Source organism: Rhinoraja longicauda, chromosome 8 (assembly GCF_053455715.1).
Source record: "Rhinoraja longicauda isolate Sanriku21f chromosome 8, sRhiLon1.1, whole genome shotgun sequence".
NCBI classification, from domain to species: Eukaryota; Metazoa; Chordata; class Chondrichthyes; order Rajiformes; family Arhynchobatidae; genus Rhinoraja; species Rhinoraja longicauda.
The window spans coordinates 50838739-50859291 of NC_135960.1; the positions used below are offsets into that span (position 1 = coordinate 50838739).

Consider the following 20553-nt stretch of genomic DNA (forward strand, 5'->3'; position numbering starts at 1 on the left):
TTACTACAGCACTTTGTCTTTTGTTGTAAACCAGCATTTGCAATTCCTTCTGTCAACATTTAGTTGTTTTTCTTTTAAATCAGCAATTGGATTTTTTCCTTTTTAACAAGTAATGATTAAAAAAAATACTTATCAGTTTCCAAATTGGCAGCCAACCATGATTATTACTTCTGTGTAAGAAAGAACTGCAGATGCTAGTTTAAACCGAAGTTAGACACAAAAAGCTGAAGTAATTGGACAGGTTGTATGAGTGGGTTGATGGATGGCAGATGCAGTTTAATGTGGATAAGTGTGAAGTTATCCACTTTGGTGCTAGAATAGGAAGGCAGAGTATTATCTGAATGGTGTCAAGTTAGGAACAGGGGACGTACAACGAGATCTGGGTGTCCTAGTGCATCAGTCACTGAAAGGAAGCATGCAGGTACAGCAGGCAGTGAAGACAGCCAATGGAATGTTGGCCTTCATAACAAGAGGAGTTGAGTATAGGAGCAAAGAGGTCCTTCTGCAGTTGCACAGGGCCCTAGTGAGACCGCACCTGGAGCACTGTGTGCAGTTTTGGTCTCCAAATTTGAGGAAGGATATTCTTGCTATTGAGGGCGTGCAGCGTAGGTTTACTAGGTTAATTCCCGGAATGGCGGGACTATCATATGTTGAAAGACTGGAACGACTAGGCTTGTATACACTGGAATTTAGAAGGATGAGAGGAGATCTTATCGAAACGTATAAGATTATTAAGGGGTTGGACACATTAGAGGCAGGAAACATGTTCCCAATGTTGGGGGAGTCCAGAACAAGGGGCCACAGTTTAAGAATAAGGGGTAGGCCATTTAGAACTGAGATGAGGAAAAACTTTTTCAGTCAGAGTTGTGAATCTGTGGAATTCTCTGCCTCAGAAGGCAGTGGAGGCCAATTCTCTGAATGCATTCAAGAGAGAGCTAGATAGAGCTCTTAAGGATAGCGGAGTCAGGGGGTATGGGGAGAAGGCAGGAACGGGGTACTGAGAATGATCAGCCATGATCACATTGAATGGCGGTGCTGGCTCGAAGGGCCGAATGGCGGCCTCCTGCACCTATTGTCTAATTCAGCGGGTCAGGCAGCAGACTGAAGAAGGATCTCGACCTGAAACGTCACCTATTCCTTCTCTCCAGAGATGCTGCTTGAGCCACTGAGTTACTCCAGCTTTTTGTGTCTATGTTCATGATTATTACTTCTGTCTGATTATGCAAAGTTATTCATTTGTATGTTAGTGTCTTTGTGAGGACTGTGAAATTAAGTTGTATCAGGATAATTCTGTGGGCAAGATTTCCCACAGAATTTCTGGGTGAGTGGAACATGAACATAAGAGGAAACTTCCGCTGCCTTTCTACTCTCCATTATCCAGGATTCTCTAATGCCTGGATTCCACATATGCCCATCTCAATTTAAAGTGAGTGCACTGAAATCAAATAATAGGAATAAATTATCAAAAGTAATTGCTTTCCTCAGATCTGAGAAAAGTGATAGCAAAGAGTTGTATCCCATTGCTAAGTGATAAATTAAATGGCACCAACTTCAATTTTAGTTTGAGATCCTGCGTGTAAAAAAAGGCCCTTCGGCCCACTGAATCCATGTCGATCAATGATCACCTGTACACTAGTTCTTTGTTATTCCACTTTCACATCCTACACGCCAGGGCAATTTACAGAAGCCAGTTAATCTACAAACCTGCACATCTTTGTAATGTAGGAAGAATCGGAGCACCCAACGAAAACCCATGCGGTTACAGGGAGAATGTACTAACTCTGTACGACGGCACCCATAGTCAGGATTAAACCTGGGTCTCTGGCGCTAAGCTACTCTGCCAAATCTCCATCCAGGTCACACAGTTTTTCAAATTGGATATATAGTGCCATTCCTCCAGTCATTTCATCATCTTCCTGGAACTTTCTACCTTTCAGTACTTCAAGTATTTCACTACTGTGAGGCAGCACATTACCAACTTATCACAAACATTTAAGATGAGACAATAAATGCTTGTCTTGTGAGCAGTACACACCTACCATGAATGAACAATTAATTATAGCAAGGACTTTAAATCAATATTTTAATTTACTAAATCACACAATGTGTCTGAAAGTTGTACAGGAATAATTTCTGAAGCAAATAAGGTTACCTGACAAATCTAGCTTTACAAATGTCTCAACGGGTCAATGGAAAAAAATAAACTAATATCTTATTTGGACGATATTTTTGTCAATTGTTCTGCTGTTAAATATTAAAATCTTGCCTTTCTTGGCATTACCCTTACAGATACCTCATTTTGAATGGAATTCCATGGAATTGTCAACAAAGGATGCATGGATAGAATACCTCAAGCAAAAGATATTTGCAGAATAATTTTCATAAATCAAATTTTGAAAATATTTTTATACCACATCCACGTGTAAATCTACTGGCTATCCTAATAATGCAAGTGTATTCTAATATTTTAAACCATTTCTAAATACCAGATCATTATCATTCAATTATCAAATTATTGAAATCAGTTTACACTGTAAAGTAATAATGGGGGTAATTTCATAAATATAATGCTTAGTAGCAAGTAGTCCATGATTGGAAGTTGGGCATATTGAATATGTAACATTGTGGGTGAAATGACTATATCTATTACATAATGTATGTTTGTGCTGATGCTGGGAGGATGAATGCTTTTGGCTAAAGTCTGGGATGGGGGCGGAATCAATGCAATTTTTACAATCAGTATTGGAAAACTATTATTCTTTCAATGTGACAATCATTGAGAAGGAAATTCAGTTACCGAAAGAAAACTTCTGAGGAGATACACAATTTTAATGACTTGCTATTTTTTTAATATAAAACGTTTTGAGGAATTAAAAGGATATGATGTGAACTTTAAGAATATGGGAAATATTTGTCTTATTTTTAAATCAACTTAACTAATTTGTGTAGCATTGCCAATAAATCTTACATATTGGTTCAGGTCCTCCCCTGGTTACGACAGGATTCCGTTCTTGGGCACTGTTTGTCATCTTAATTGTCCGTAAATGAGAAATGAATGGAAACACTGTTGGAAAGGATCAGAGAAACAGCTGTGACGGGAGAGGAAACGGGTGCAAGAAGATGCGAGCGAGCGAGTGCTCGGTGTGGATTTTGAATTTCAGTGGGAGGTGGTGGACATGCGCACATAGAAACACCCTGTTCCCTCCGGCAGAAGGTGCCTGCAGCTAAGCAGCAGCTAGCAAATCCACACTGCCTGTCTCCCAAGGCTTGTTTGTAGGAATGTGCTGCCCATTAGTCAGGCATTTGTAACCAAAGGAGGACCTGTATGATTCTACAGAGTGCATGTACTCTGCACTCCCGTGTCACTTTATAACATCATGTTGAAATCCTTGACTGCATTCGGACTGAGCAACAATGCAGTTTGAGATTTGTATGTCAATTTTGGGTACAGATTTTTTTGTATATGTGAAGTAAAATTCCATTTGGCACCATACACCATTTGTGTTTTATTTAGCAGCAATATTGATGATACCATGGAACTATTTATAATTTGGTAAGTCTGAACATGTTGAGGCGAGCAGGAAGACAGGTGGCACCTGCACCATAACTAATTTCCTTCAGCATGCCACTCCATTCCTTCTTCTCATCTTCAAATCTAAATAAAGGATACAAATGAATTATATTTACGTTCAGAGGCTTTAGCTATTTTTGTTTGACCATTCTTGTCATTTTAGCAACATATTTAACAAACCACGTGCTGCATCAAGACTATCATTAAATTGTTGTTAACGTACAAAATGAACAGTCACCAAACATTAATCGTTAATGGAGTGAGCAGCCATCCTCACAAGTAAAAAACATATTTTTAATTGTGTTGGCAATTCTTTCTCAGGCCACAGGTGCCAATAAGCCTTGTACCGTTACAACTTACTGCACAGTGTTTGATGTCTTCACATCCTCCCCCCCTCTTTCATGCTTCATGATCTCTCACACCATTCCCCCTTGTCTACTTGCTTTTCCACACTCATTCCAATACCCTCTGATTCTGCATTTCTCCCTTCTCCCCTGCTCTCTGAAACTGACCACCTCACCTGCCTGGCTCAGTAGTCAAGATCGACTGGAGAGTAAGAACGGATTGACCTGAACAGATCTCTCTTTTCTAAACCTTTCCCTGCCAGTTCTAGATATGATTATCATATAATTCATTCTTTTACACTTTTTTAAAGCTGAATCTATGGATGTGTACAGATATGATAAGTGACTATAACAGTTACTACTGAAATTGTGAATTAAAAAGAATCAGATAAAGCTTTAAGGTAGATTTGGTGCACTGGTGAAATCCTAAAACAATAACATTGTTAATGATATATTGATATTTTTTAATGATATATTGCAGCTTTAGTTGAAAGGCTATTTATTTCTTATAATTCATAAATTGGCAGGATTATAAAATACTGAATCTAAAACTACAGGTGAGCACAGTGTCATGGAGTGGAATTAAATTTTAGTGCAATTTCTTTGTTTTGATTATAATTGGCCAATTCTTTTTCATTTTTAGACTTTACGTACATTCAATCTCAACATGAAGAAATGTTGAAATTACCCTTGACATCCATCATATGTAAAAGAAATGGAATGTTGAGCACAAAACTAAAAAAAATCACGATGTTATTATTCACAGTGGGCAAGGCACAATTAGACCATTATATTCCATTTTGAATATTTCATTGCAGAGAGAATTATTTGTATATCATCTCATTATTTATATAAATAATCAAATTTTACATGTTTTTTAATTTATATTATTATTATTTACATACCTAAATTTTTAGGTTTAAACAGAGTAGCCAAGACGTTAACTTTATATGAAGTCACTTGATTAGGGTTATAATAGCAGCGGGACTTCAATGGAAAAGGCTTTGTATTTTAAAAACTACAAATTTCCTGAAGCCTTGAATATTTTTTTCTAAGGGAATCATTCAAAAGATTAAAATCATTATCGAGTATAAGGTATAGATGAAAGAATGGAATGGGTAGACAAATGCAAGAAATTCTCATACATCAATGACCATCTTATTATTTTAGCCCACCCCATAAAACTTCTTACCCAAGATTAGTTTTTGAGAACAAAATTGAAGAAAATGGAGATGAAATGGAAGCAGACTTTCAATGGAGATGAGATGAATGGGGAGGAAAAGAAGCCAGAAGATTGTTTAGTGGGAGACCGGTAACAGGCTGACACATTGTGAGGGAAATGGTTGATGGGGAATGGAGACTAGCAGTGTGCAAGGGGAGCAGGAGAGGCTGGATACAAGACTGGTGGTAGGGAGGGAAATCGTAAGTCCTCAAATATTGTAATCTCTGGATTATTTTTGGTGCCACATGTTAATGAGGAAAAGGATATGTCGGATGAGTGTGTGGTAAAGATACGGTGTAAGAGGAAGGGCTTTAGATTTCTGGATCACTGATACTATTGTTGGGGAAGGCAAGACTTGTACAAGTTGAACAGGTTACACCTGAACTGGAATGGATCCAATCTTGCCAAGGAATAATAAAAAGGAACTGCAGATGCTGGTTTATACCCACGATAAAAACAAAATGGTTGAGTAACTCAACGGGTCAGGGAGCATCTCTGGAGAACATGGAGAGGTGACGTTTCAGGTTGAGACCCGAAACAGAGATACTGTCTGACCCTCTGTTACTCCAGGATTTTGTGTCTATCCTTACAAAGGAGGTTTGCTTGTGCTACTAAGGAAGAATTAAACTTATTTGGTATGAAAATGGGACTCGAAGCAGGTGTGCATTTGAGGTAGGGAGATGCCGTGAATATAGAAGGAAAACTAAGACCATCCAGTGAGCACAGCAGACATGGGTATAACAAGACACATCAGAAAAGGCAAAGCATAAAGATGTAAAAGTAATAGAATTATAATATTTGAGAATTTCAACTTCCCACCGAGTGTGAAAGGCTAAGCGGTGGTGGAATCTTTGAAGTACATCCACTTATGGAGATGTTTTTGAGCCATACTGGAGTTAATCTTCAGGAATGTCACCAAGCAGAGGTATTGGTGGGAGACAATTGGAGATAGTGATTATAACTCTAAAGATTCAACTTTGTTAGGTAAAGGAATAAAAATGTCCTGGATTGGGGAAAGGCTAATTTCAATTTTGTAAGAAAGAACCTGACAAAACTAGAACAGGCACAGCATTTTGCAGGTAAGCCTATATTCCACAAGTGAGAGTCATTTGAAAGTAAAATAGTGCGTTTGGGGCTAAAGGCAAGGACAGCAGAGACTGCGGCACTGAAAGGAGGAGAAGTGCTGCAGATCTGAAACTCAGCTGTTAGTCTCCAGGAGTGAAAGCCCTGAGTGCTGTAGGGAAGAAAGTGAGGGAACTGGAGCTGGTTGCTCTCAGGATCGTTCGGGATGCAGAGCGCAGCATAGATAGGGGTTTTAGTAAGGCGGTTGTACCTGCGGACCAAAAGGGCAGCTAACAATCAGAAAGGCTCGGTCAAATTTACTGATGCTGAATAGGCTGCAAATATTGCTCTTTTTTTTTAATTCTGGAAAAGAACAATTGAATTTATATTTCAAAATGTTGAAAAGAAGCAGCAATATGCAATCAAATTTTCAGTCAATGGTGAGGCAATGTTGTAGCAGTAATTTCTACTCACCAGGGAATGGAAAGCAGAATGTAGATTGAGAAAATTAGTGGGACAATTTTTAGTTTTAAGAACACATAATGTATTACTAACATTACACTGGCATTAAATTAACTCTTAAAAAAGGGATCCAAAAAATAAAATATGGTTCGTTCATTCGTAAGTCACGAGAAACAAAGTTAGTTATTTCCTAAATGCTTCATTTCTAATCTTGACCTGAATTTATGATGAAATTTGAGTTCCTGAACAATTGTTTTTCTGTATCAACATTTAGTTTCTATTTAATCTTTAAAATAAATGCATTTTGAGAACTGATGTGCAACTTCACCTCAGCATTAACTTGCAATATTTCTCAGACTAAATTTGACCAAACAAATGCAAGGCCAACTGGCATTCTATGATGTTGACTTACTTCCACACATCAGTGAATTCTGAAGGAGCATATTCTTTATTTTCTTGTTCAATCATAGCAAAGCCGCCAATGGCATAGAGTGATCCGGCCATATCAATGATGTTTATCGAGCTTCTCTCTTGTGGAAATTCAGGAAATGTTTCCCATCTGCAATGGTCAAACAAGAATATTGTATGCTTCAATAGTAATTGAGTAAATCAATATAATTACTTTCTGTAGATGGTTCTATTGTTCTTGGCTTATTCTTAATAATTCAAAATAAAATTTCCAACGGCATTCATCTGCAAGTATCTATAATGGAGGCAACATAGTTTTTGGTAAAGAATTTTACTTGATCCTTTAATTTTATTCCCATTAAATTGATACTGCCAGTAAAACTTTTGAAATTTGAAACTGTTTGTATTTGAATGCATAGCCTTTAAGTAAGGTTTGGCCAGCTGTCTGTTTTGTTCAGCTTTTTCATGTGTTTGATGCATTGTCATTGAAAACCTATGGCAGCACAGGAGCTTAGCATTTAGTATTGACACGGCTGTGATAATACATTAGATAAATTCACTATACTAATGTCTCATAAAATGTGTCCATTTTTGACAGATTTAGGAGTACATACATTTACATTAAAAGGTCTGTGCGAACTTAAATTGTAAATACAATTTAAAAAAAAAATTCTAAACACTATAAAAATAATACTATTAATTAATCTACCAAAACTAAACATTATTCTAGTAACAAAGAACTACAGATGCTGGTTTATTCCAAAGATAGACACAAAGTGCTGGGGTAAGCAAAGGTGGAGCTCACGATGGTCTATTGTTGGTTGTGGAGAATATGATAACAAATGAAACTAAGCAGGATGAAAGTGAAACTAGAAGGACAACTAGGGTGGGGAAGGGATGGAGAGAGAGGGAGTGCAAGGATTACTTGAAGTTAGAGATATCAATATTCATACTTGCCAAGGTAAGCCATCAAGGCAAAATTAGGGGTGCTGTTCCTCCAATTTGCATTTGGCCTCACTCCAGTGGAGGGGACCCAGGACAGAAAGTTCAGCGTGGGAATGAGAGGGGGAATTAAAGTGTTCGGCAACCGGGAGATCGCATAGGCCAAGGCGGACTGAGCGAAAGTGTTCAGCGAAACAATCGCCCAGCCTGCGCTTACTCTCGCTGATACATAGAAGTCTACTCCTAGAACAGTGGATACAGTAGATGAGGTTGGAGGAGGTGCAAGTGAACCTCTGTCTCACCTGAAAGGACTGTTGGGGTCCCTGGACAGAGATGAAGGAGGAGGTATAGGGACAGGTGTTGCATCTCCTGCAGTTGCAGAGGAAAGTACCTGGGGAGGGGGTGATGTGGGTGGGAAGGGATGTTAAACAGTGAGTTGCAGAGGGAACAGTCTACGGAAATCGGAAAGGGATGGAGATGGAAAGATGTGACTAGTGGGATCCAGTTGGAGGTGGTGAAAATGAAGGTGGTCGGAGGATTATGTGCTGTAGGTGACGGCTGATGGGATGAAAGGTGAGGACTAGGGGGACTCTGTCTCTGTTGCAACTGGGGGAAGGGAGAGTAAGAGCATAGCTACGGATACTGAGTAGATACGTGTAGGGCCTTACAGTGGTTGCAGCCTGGTCAGATGAAAGTTGATCTGGCCTTTTTACGTGATGCTATCTTTCACCTTTCCTCAATTTGGCCCAGTATTTCATCTCCACTCTCTTAAATCTGTTATTTCATAACCCTAATCCTGACTATCTTCTTATTGTTATCCTACTATTTACTAAATCTTATATAAAAAATAAATTCACAGGATAATTGCCGTCATCTTCAAAACAAAGCTATGGTCTTGCCATTGCAGTACACAATTATTTCCAAAATATACACCAATGAGCCAAAACATTATGACCACTGACAGGTGAAGTGAATAACATTGATTATCTTGTTACAATGGCACCTGTCAAGGGGTGGGATATATTAGGCAGCAAGTGAACAGTCAGTTCTTGAAGTTGATGTGTTGGATGCAGGAGAAACGGGCAGGAGTAAAGACCTGACGACTTTGACAACGGCCAAATTGTTATGGCCAGTTGACTGGGTCAGAGCACCTCTGAAACGGCAAGGCTTGTGGGGTGCTCCCGGTTAGCAGTGGTGAGTACCAACTGACTGTGGTCCGAGGAGGGACAAACCACAGGGTGTTGGGCGCCCAAGGCTCATCGATGCAAGAGGGCAACGAAGACTATCCCGTCTGGTCCAAACCGACAGTAGGTCTACTGTGGCATGTCACAGAAAATTTTAATGGTGGTCACTGGAGGAATGTATCACAATACACAGTGCATCGCACCCTGCTGCGTATGGGGGTGCTTAGCCGCAGACTGGTCAGAGTGCCCATGATGACCTCTGTCCACCGGCGAAAGCGCCTACATTGGGCACGAGAGCATCGGAACTGGATCTTGTAGCATGGGAAGAAAGTCCCCTGGTCCCATGAGTCCCGTTTTCTTTTAGATCACATGGATGGCCGTGTACGTGCGCGCCGTTTACTTGGGGAAGTGATGGCACCAGGATGCATTGTGGGAAGACGACAAACCGGTGGAGGGAGTGTGATACTCTGGGCAATGTTCTGCTGGGAAACCCTGGGTCCGGCCATTCATGTGGACATCAATTTCAACAGTTCAACAGAGCTTTATTTGTCATTCGGTACCAAGGTACCGAACGAAACTACATAGCAGTCACACACAAAAAAGAACACAAGACACACGACCCCAACACAAACGTCCATCACAGTGACTCCAAACACCCCCTCACTGTGATGGAGGCAACAAAACTTCCACTCTCTTCCCCACGCCCACGGACAGACAGCTCGTCCCCGACCGACCCGCACAGTCCCCGCAAGGGGATGGAAGTCCCCGCGGCCGAGTCGCACCGGGCGCTGAAACGTCTCGCGGCCAAACCGGGCGATGGAAGGCCCCGCGACCGAGCCGTGCGCAGCTAAGTCCCGCGGCCGAGCCGCGCCAGGCGATGTTAGGCCCCGCGGCCGAGCAGCACCGGGCGATGGAAGGCCCCGCGGCCAAGCCGCACCGGGCGATGTTAAGTCCAGCGGCCGAGCCGCACCAGATACGTGTCACCTACCTAAACATCGTTGCAGACCAGGTACACCCCTTCATGGCAATGGTATTCCTTGCCACACTGCACACATTGTTCGGGAATGGTTTGCGGAACATGATGAAGTGTTCACGGTGTCCTAGCCTCCAAATTCTTCAGATCTTAATCCGATTGAGCATCTGTGGGACGTGCTGGATCGTCAAGTCCGATTCACGGCGGCTCCACCTCGCAACTTACAGGACTTGAAGGATCTGCTGCTAATGTTTTGGTGCCAGATACCACAGGACACCTTCAGGGGTCTTGTATAGACCATGCCTTGGCGGGTCGGCGCTGTTTTGGCGGCACACGGAGGGCCGTACAGCATATTAGACAGGTGGTCATAATGTTTTGGCTCATCAATGTATATGTATACATAGTTTTCTCACCTTTCTGGAAACTATTTTATTGAGCATCACTTTGATTATATTCACACATATATGAATGTGAACTTATGGACCTCAAATTAAATGCATCGTTGATTTGTTTTTTTCCCCTTGTTCTCTTGTCCATCTGTCATAGTTTAACATTTCAGTAGTTTAAATTCATTTATAAGATCACCTTTCAGACAGCTCCTTTGCTGGCTAAACAGAAAAAGCATGTTATTTCACTCACTTGTTGTTCACAATGTCGTAGGCTTCAGCGGCAGCAGTCAAGCCTTCTTCCGTCACCCCTCCAACAACCCAGATTTTGCTTTGATGCACTGCAGCTCCAAACATAGCTCGGGCTTTGCTCATGGCTGCCAGCTCCCTCCACTCAGATTTTTTAGGGTTGTAGACAAATAATTTGTTGACACATTTACTGTGGGTAGATTAGAAATATTAAAATGATCAATAGTGCTGATGCGAAGGGAATCCATACTCATTTCACTCCTGCCATCGGGAGGAAGATATAGCAGCCTGAAAACTTAACATCCAGGTTTAGGAACAGCTTCTTCTCGACAGCCATCAGACTATTAAATACTACAACCTCCAAATATGCTCTGAACTACAGGGGCTTGGGGCATTGGTTTTGTATTTTTGAAATTTGTGTGTGTGTGTGTGCGCATATATATATATATATACACACACACACAATCTTTTTTTAAAATTTATTATATTATTTACAGGGTACTATGTTTACATATTCTGTTGTGCTGCTGCAAGTAAGAATTTCATTGGTTCTGTTTGGGACATATGACAATAAAACACTCGTGACTAATATGGTCAATCTGCACAAAACTTACGCGTCATCAGTCTTCCCACCAATAACGTAGATCAGTCCATTATGTGAAACCACAAAGTGACCATAAATCTTCAGAGGAAATGCTTTGGATTGAGTCCATTTTAGGTTGCTGAAAAAATAATAACTTACATTAAAATGAAATTATCACAATACTGTTGAGATATGTTTTATCAGATTTAAATATCATGACTGTCATTTAAAATTCTGATTTGTTTAAAAGTATACGAAAGAGGTAGAGAAAAGCCTGTTTTTATAGTTTGACAATAAATATAATTGCAAGGTGTTGCATTTTGTTAAGGCAAGCCAAGGAATGGCTTGCAGAGACAGAGAGATACATAGTGCACTGTAAGTGATAACACAAGGTGGCTGGGGTTTGAAGAAGGCTTTTGGCATGCTTGCCTTCATCAGTCAGGACATTTGAGTACAGGAGTTGGGATGCCATCTTGCAACTGTACAAGTTGATGGTGAGATCATACTTGGAATGTCGTGTCCAGTTCTAGTCATCCAGCTATAGGAAGGATATCATTAAGCTGGAAAGGGTGCAGAAAAGATTCACAGGCATGTTACTGGGACTGGACAGCTTGAGTTATATGTAGAGGTTGGATAGTCTGGGGCTTTTCTCCTTGGAGCACAGCTGGTTGGCAGATGATTGTATTTATTAATAGTATCTGATCTGATTGGATAGCACGCAAAACAGAACTTTTCCCTACACCTCGGTACATATGACAATATTTAACTTAAACCTAAAGCTAAACTAAAATAGAATCAATTTAAACTTACGCCATGTCATAGCACATCGTTGAATCCAGCGACTGTTCATTTTGAAGATCCTTGCCACCTATCACGTAAAGGAAATTCTCGGTTTCTCCTAACCCGAAGAGGCATCTGGGTGATGGTAGCGGTGGTAAACCATTCCATGTACCAGCAATGCTGTCAAACTAGTGAGCAACAATTAAAATTAATTTTAACTCACTGCCTTATGGTTTTAATTAAACCAAAATGCATTTTTGATTGAGTAATAAAAGGAGGAGCAGCAATTTATTTCACTAATTTTACTTTGTGCTGAACCTCTTGATAATAACAATGTCTACCCTTTTACACAAATGAATTCATTTGAGCAGTTTTGCAATGGTTTGGGAAATAATTTTAAATTTACAAACTTCCAGCAATATTTACAGAAATGATTGTTTCAAGTATAGAAACAAAGAACTGCAGAGGCTGGTTTACAAAAAAAAGGACTCAGTGCTGGAATAACTCACGAGGATCAGGCAGCATCTCTGGAGAACATGGTTAGATGACATATCGGGTGGGGTCCTTTCTTCAGACCATTTCTCCTGTGGTGCTGCCTGACTCGCTGTGATAATCCAGCACTTTGCGCCTACGTTTCAACTATACACTTTTCTTTTTTTTCTTTTCTATCATTTTATTTCGTACATGTTAAAAGACATCAATTAAAAAACAAAATAAACAAAAAAACATAAGAAATACAAAGAATTTCATCCATTACTTAACGTCTTTACATGTGCAAAAAGGAGTAGGAAGAAGTGTGAACTTATTTAATCCTACCCCCATCCCCTAATCAATATTTATCGTATTATCTATAATAACTAATACCTAAAATACATATATAACTACATATATACTCACTCACCCCTACAATCATATGAATATACCTATTTACACAATAATGTCTATATTAACTACATCTGATATATATACATACATTAGGCCAATCATATATATACATATACCCGACCATTTACATACAAAATATAAATACAAATATAGTCACCCACCCGTATAATAAGTCAGATATTAATACAAAAATACTCATACACCCTTATATGTTCATATAGATATACTTATATAGGACAGTGAAAATACTAACTTTGAAACTGAATAGATTAAAGTATACCTGGAAAACATAGCATTGGCAGGGATGTTCTTTCACTTCTTCATCCACGTACAGGCCACCAATAGCAAAAACCTGGTTTCTCTTTGTAACCAAGCTAACGTGATTTCTGGGAATCATATTGTTGACTGCCGCCAGAAAGCATTCATTTAGAGTTGGATCATAGGCCACAGTCATTGTATCGTTGATGAACATGATCATTTCCTTGACGAACATGCCATGTCGCGGAATGTCATTCAGGAAACCAGGGAGAAGATCTTCATCGCCAACATCACCATTCACCACGTCTTCAGCATTCTCTCCTTTCTTTGCGCCTTTGTCTCCTCCTTTAGTGAGCTCAGGAAGCTTCCCAGCAAACGCATCTTTAATGGTCTGAACTTTCTTCAGCAACTCTGGATTAGACTTTACAATGTCATTTTTCTCTACATGGTCTTTGATATATTTCTCAGGCATAAGGCGAAAACGGATATAGTCAAATATTTCCACCAAATCTTTGGCCTTGTTCTCTTTGTCAGTCCGTACCCATCTCATGACAGCCTCAAACACAAGCTCTTCCTTCTCTACGTTCAAAGCGTCGCTCGCAATCAAGCCGATCAGCTCATGGGCAGCAAGTTCGATGAAGTCTTCGCCTTTGGAGATTTGTTCAAATCGGTCCGAGGCGTATTCGCGGGCGGCGATAGCAAGGCGTGGACAGTCCAGGAGAAGACCCAGCCTGAAGATGGCCAGGCAGTTGCTGATAGTCAACTTTTCCTGAAGATAGGTGACACACAGTGTGAAGACGGAGGGGATCTGAAAGCGGCTGGACACAGCCAGGATGTTCTGCACGTTTTCATCGGTCAGTTCTATCTCCGAGGAATACAGATACTGAAGGATCATTGACACCACATTCTCGTCAGCGTCTTCCAGGACTACCTCCCTCTTCTTCTCGTTTTCTTCTGCGAAGAAATACTCACGAAAGTAAGGGCTGCAGGCTGCCAGGATCAGCCGATGGCAAGGGAAGCTCTTACTGCCAACCTGCAGCGCGCAATCCACAAACTTGTTCTCGTCCAAAAGTTTCTTCAGTCCGTCTTGAAGAAGGGTAGTTTGATAGAGACGCGACTCTTCTTTCATGTCCCGTTGAACGTCCATTGCAACTGGATTTGGAGGCGAAGAAGGCCGCTGTTTGCCGGACTCGACTTGGCTGAAAAAGGGTGTGAGATGGCGGTGGCTCGCTGCACTTGAAGCGCTTGTAATTTAACTCTTCCAGCTAATTATAGAAAAAAACTGCACATGTTGGAATGCAGGTTAACCGACCTGCAAAAAAAAATCATTCTGGCAGCTGTCGCAGACGGAAAGAGACAACTGTGATGAGCTTAGAAGTAAAACAGGACATGTGGACAATAACCAAAGGAACGATTACTAAGGGATTTAAATTTAGAATGCTTATAATATTGTAGCAGGGCCACGAATATCGAGCAATCCTTCTACCATCTCCTTCATGCTAACTTTAAAGCACATGTCACATCCATACAGCTGCTACTGACTACTCATAAATGCTTTTCCAGTATTGACGAAAGTCTAGGACCTTTCAGGGACGATTTTAAAATACAAATTGTAGTCACATTATTTTAGTAAACTAATTAAGACTTGCGTTAAGGCGGCAGCGGAACGGAATGCAATCTGGAGCTTCTCATGTTGTCAAGACGCTTTGTGATCATAGTTACAAATTTGTTTTCCAATTGTTAATCCACAGGTTTAGAAGTCCGACACATTTAAATATTGTGAAATAAAAACGTTTCCAAGCAACTCACAAGGTCAGCTGCCGAACAGCTGAAAGTCGTGGTCACATCAGCTCATGTCCATTTTTAGGTTTAGAAAGTTTATCAACCTTACTCATGAGTCCACTTAACATTCGTCTCACTGTCCTGCTACCTTAGAAAAAGGTGACTCATCTCCCACATCACAAGTTTGCTAATATCCCTAACATTTTGTGAATGTAGTGTCACAACTACCTATACTTTATAGACAACCAAACTACTAAGAATGCAATGCACACAAACTGAACCAACAACCATTTTTGTTTTATTTTTCAACTCGATAAATTAGGAATGAAAGATGTCTTGATTGGGTCTTTCAAGTACCCGTACTGCATGGACTAAGATTCCACGAAATTTACTTTCTCAAATATATAACATCAGTCTGAAGAAGAGTCTCGACCCGAAACGTCACACATTCCTAATCTCCAGAGATGCTGCCTGACCTGCTGAGTTACTCCAGCATACTTTCGTACCAGCATCTGCAGTTATTTTCCGATATATATTTTGAGAGTATATCACTGCGCAGGGAATGGCATGTGTGGTATTTCATCCTCGGCTGCTCTCAAGACATCTGATCACCCTCACCCACTTTCCATCAGTGCTTTAGTCCATTCGTGTTTTTTTAAAACTTTGACATTTACCCAGAACATAGAACGGTACAGGGCATGAACAGGACATTCGGCCCACAATGTCCGTGCCGAACACGATGCGAAGCCAAACTTAACTCTCCCTGTCCTGCCTATGATCTATATCCTACCACTCTCTCTGTAAGAAACTTGCTTCACACAACTCCTTTTAAGTTTGTTTACCTTAAAGCTAAGCCCTCTTAGTCTTGGTCATTTCCACCCTGGGAAGTAGGTGCTGACCGTGTCTACCCTATCTGTGCCCCTCAAAATTTCCTGCAAGACTATTGGGAGTTTCCTTTCGATTTATCCCGTATTTGATTACTACAATCTTGATTACAGTCAGCAGCATGTGGCATATACCTGAATCTTGGTTTACATGCCGCCCCTTTGCGCAGCTTCAGCACCTTGATGGTTTCCCAATACACCAATGTATTTTTCAATTTGTTGCTTTCAGTCCACCCAACCAGTCTGCCTGCTGATCCACATATCTACCATTCCGGTGAAGGGTCTCCCACCTGAACATTTTTCTGTTTCTCTTCCCCCAGATGCTGCCTGACCTGCTGCGTGTTTCCAGCATTGTGTTTTCAAAAAATGTCAATGCTACTTGTTCATTTTATCTATTCCATCCAATGGCTTTCTAGCCCACCTGAGTACTTTCTAGCCAGCACCTCCCTCCCTCCCCCCCCCCCCCTATTTACAAATTCATTAGCTTGTTCACTGGTAAGTTTTGTGGCTTCCAGACCGATGAATGCGAAGGAAAGGAAGGAGAAATTGAGGCTACAAATGAGATGCAAATGAGAGAGCAAGAAATGAAAGCAAAATTACCAGAGACGTAAATGAGGACAGTGAGATCTGACAATGAAAATTGAGAAAGGTTTTGAACATAGAAAAGTCCAGCACAGGAACAGGCCCCTCAGCTCACGATGTGCCTAAGATAATGCCAAGATAAACAAGATAAACTAAACTCGTTTGAGACAAATGGAGCACTGGGTCTATCAACCAGCCGAGTCTCACCTCTTAGTCCCAGATCTCTTTGAAGGTATGAGATGGGAATTGGTTAGGATAGACTGGCAAATGTTACTTAAAGGGTTGACGGTGGAGATGCAATGGCAAAGATTTAAAGACCGCATGGATGAACTCCAAAACGTGTTCATCCCTGTCTGGCCAAAAAAAAATGGTGAAGGCGACTCAACTGTGGCTAACGAGGGAAATCAAGGATAGTATTAAATCCAAGGAAAAGGCATATAAATTGGCCAGAGGAAGCAGCAAACTGGAGGACTGGGAGAAATTTAGAACTTAACAGAGGACGACATAGGGGTTAATTAAGAGGGGGGGGGGAAGAGCATGAAAGAAAGCTTGCGGGGAATATAAAAACTGACTCAAAGCTTCTTTAGATATGTAAAAAGGAAAAGATTAGTGAAGACAAATGTAGATCCCTTACAATCAAAGACAGGTGAATTTATAATGAGAAACAAAGAAATGGCAGAACAGTTAAACGAGTACTTTGGTTCTGTCTTCACTAAGGAAAACACAATCCCCCAGAAATCCAAGGGACCGAGGATCTGGTGGGAGGGAGGAACTGAAGGGAATCCACATTAGTCAGGAAAGTTGGGACTGAAAGCAGATAAATCCCCCGGGCCTGGTGGTCTGCATCCCAGAGTGCTCAAGGAGGTGGCCCTAGAAATCGTGGATGCATTGGTGAACATTTTCCAATGTTCTCTCGACTCTGGATCAGTTCCTGTGGACTGGAAGGTAGCCAATGTAACCCCACTTTTTAAGAAAGGAGAGAAAACAGGGAATTATAGACCAGTTAGCTTTACATCAGAAGTGGGGAAGATGCTTGAGTCGATTGTTAAAGATGTTAAAGCAGCGCAATTGGAAAGCAGTAACAGGATCGGTCAAAGTCAGCATGGATTTATGAAGAGGAAATCATGTCTGGAATTTTTGAGGATATAACAAGTAGAATGGATAAAGTGAGAGCTAGTGGATGTGGTGTATCTGAACTTTCAAAAAGCCTTTAACAAGGTCCCACATAAGATATTAGTGTGCAAATTAGAGCACATGATATTGGGGGAAGGGTATTGACATGAATAGAGAACTGGTTGGCAGACAGGAAGCAAAGAGTAGGAGTTAACGGGTCCTTTTCAGAATGGCAGGCAGTGACTAATGGGGTGCCGCAAAGCTCAGTGCTGGGACCCCAGTTATTTACAATATATATTAACGTTTTAGATGATGGAATTAAATCTCCAAGTTTGAGGCTGACACAAAGCTGGGTAGCAGTGTGGGCTGCGATGAGAATACTATGAGGCTGCAGGATGACTTGGATAGGTTGGGGGAGTGGGCAGATGCATGGCAGATGGCAGTATAATGTGAATTGGTTTGAGGTTATCCACTTTGGTGGCAAGAACAAGAAGGCAGATTATTATCTGAATGGTGTCAGGTTAGGAAAAGGGGAGATGCAACGAGACCTGGGTGTGCTTGTACATCAGTCACAAAGTAAGCATGCAGGTACAGCACGCAATGAAGAAAGCTTATGGCATGTTGGCCTTCATTGCGAGGATTTGAGTTTAGGAGCAAGGAGGTCCTACTGCAGTTGTACAGGGCCCTGGTGAGACCGCATCTGAAGTATTGTGGGCAATTTTGGTCCCCGGATGGCAGGACTGACATGAAAGAATGGGTCGACCGGGCTTGTGTTCACTGGAATTTAGGATGAAAGGGGATTTTATAGATAGAAACATATAAAATTCTTAAAGGATTGGACAGGCTAGATGCAGGAAAAATGCTCCCAATGTTGGGAGAGTCCAGAACCAGGGGTCACAGTTTGAGAATAAGGGATAGGCCATTTAGGACTGAGATGAGGAAAAACTTCTTCACCCAGAGTTGTGAATCTGTGTAATTCTCTGCCACAGAAGGCAGCGGAAGCCAATTCACTGGATGTTTTCCATGAGAGTTAGATTTAGCTCTTTGGGCTAAAGGAATCAAGGGATATGGGGGAAAAACAGGAACGGGGTACTGATTTTGGATGATCAGCCATGATCATATTGAATAGCGGTGCTGGCTCGAAGGGCTGAAAGGCCTACTCCTGCACCTATTTTTCTATGTTCTATGTTCCAGTTTCAATCATTCCCTGAGAGCCTCCACCACATCTACTTCCAGTCATCAATATATCAGAATTCACTATACTCTTTTCTAAATTACATCTGTCATTACTAATTTTCACAACGAGGCCTTTCTGAAAGCTCAAAATTGCTGCCCACTGCAAATTTACAAATGTTTCTTGAGTAGTTATATGAACCAGGTGTTTCTCTCCCCCCCACCCTATCCTATTTCCTCCCTGACTCATAACCCACATTGGTGAGCTTTCTGCCAGGATTTCCACTTTTTTTTGTTGCCTTGTTTATACTCCGTGATTGCCTTATCAAAGATGACAGAATTGACTAAAATTCACTTTCATAGTTGCCTCTGTTCTTAGCAAATGTCTCCTGCTGCAGCTCATCCCTCGCGTATTCATACTGAAACTCCACTCTTCAAGATTTGGATCTATCCTGGATCATGGGTATGTTCATATTAATCTGCCTTCCTCAAGGTCAATGTGATCCTAGATCCACGCAGTGCCATGCTTCAACACGCGCAGGCTCTTGGATGTTCTCTGCAAAACCAACTTTATTTCACAGCTATGGTGGGCCGCAGTTCCAATTCATCCTTCACTGCATTAGGTACGACAAAAGACAAAAAAATCCCTTAGTTTGGAGATACAGCATGGAAACAGACTGTATCCACGCAAACCATTGATCAACCGTTCACACAAGTTCCATGTTATCCCACTTTCGCATCCATTCCCTATACACAAGGGATAATGTACAGAGGCCAATTAACCTACAAACCCTCACCCCTTCAGAAATTGAAAATGTCAATAGCCCTTGGGTTCCACCCTTTGATTTCCTCTGATCCCATCTCTCCCTTCAAAAGACAATAGACAATAGGTGCAGGAGGAGGCCATTCGGCCAATCGAGCCAGCACCGCCATTCAATGTGATCATGGCTGATCATTCTCAATCAGCCATGATCACTTAACTCATCACTTCAGTCTGACTCTCCAGCTACCATCTCACCATGCTTTCTGATTTTCCCTTCTGATCTTGCCTGATCAGTCTCCTAATTCTAAAGAAGAATCTTTGATCTGAAAAATCAACTCAATCTCTCTTTCCGTAGACACTGCTCAATGTGCTGTTTTCAGCATTTTCTAATTCTATATCCTATCCCATGTCTTTACATGTTTCCATTACCTTATGTTCCCAAATCAAGATCACAATCCGAGAGAGCAAGTTTAGATCCCAAACCATTCCCTGCACCTGCACAATTCTCTTCAGGAAGTGATGAGAATGCAGAATTTACCAATCATTCAGAGAGTAAAGAATGATATTTAGCCAAGGTTGCAGGACAATCACCTAGTAAGAAAGAGTTAACAATCATTAATGCAATATCCTCGCCTTTAATAAATCATGTTTGTAACTCTAAGTTCGAGACCAATCATAATCATAAACAGTTTCTTTTTAAAATACTTTTTTTTCCTCAACTACTGCCTGAACTATATAAAATGTTCCTTCTATTATCATTCCGTTCCCACAAAGGACTTTTGTATTGGTCAGGATTTTTAATTTTTAATTATTTTCTTTAAAACTCAGGGCGGCACGGTAGCGCAGCGGTAGAGTTGCTGCTTTACAGCGAATGCAGCGCCGGAGACACAGGTTCGATCCTGACTACGGGTGCTGCACTGTAAGGAGTTTGTACGTTCTCCCCGTGA

At 41.0% G+C, this 20553-nt stretch overlaps 2 protein-coding genes across 5 annotated transcripts in view; one reads left to right on the plus strand and one right to left on the minus strand.

Moving 5' to 3' along the window:
- The window catches only part of fastkd1 (FAST kinase domains 1), a 29531-nt gene extending 25934 nt beyond the window's left edge, over positions 1-3597 (plus strand). For all 4 annotated transcript variants that reach the window (XM_078403934.1, XM_078403937.1, XM_078403936.1 and 1 more), the window contains one exon: positions 2290-3597. In XM_078403934.1, the coding sequence (XP_078260060.1) occupies positions 2290-2376 (87 nt within the window). In that variant the 3' untranslated portion in view covers positions 2377-3597. The remainder of the gene's footprint in view (positions 1-2289) is intronic.
- Positions 962-20193, minus strand: klhl41a (kelch-like family member 41a). Its single transcript, XM_078403944.1, has 7 exons — positions 20036-20193; positions 13332-14574; positions 12197-12354; positions 11418-11525; positions 10808-10993; positions 7074-7220; positions 962-3655 (listed from the first exon to the last, which is right to left on the minus strand). Exons 2-7 carry the CDS (start codon positions 14454-14456, stop codon positions 3544-3546), a joined length of 1836 nt encoding a protein of 611 aa, XP_078260070.1. The 5' UTR covers positions 14457-14574; positions 20036-20193; the 3' UTR covers positions 962-3543.
- Positions 20194-20553: the final 360 nt, after the last annotated feature.

Excerpts from the sequence above, each read along its gene's own strand:
- klhl41a (XM_078403944.1), bottom strand. The coding sequence starts at position 14,456 with ATGGACGTTCAACGGGACATGAAAGAAGAGTCGCGTCTCTATCAAACT. Across the intron at positions 12,355-13,331 it reads GCCAATGCTATGTTTTCCAG|TTTGACAGCATTGCTGGTAC; the intron begins GTATACTTTAAT and ends GTTGCTCACTAG. Across the intron at positions 10,994-11,417 it reads GGTGGGAAGACTGATGACGC|TAAATGTGTCAACAAATTAT; the intron begins GTAAGTTTTGTG and ends ATCTACCCACAG.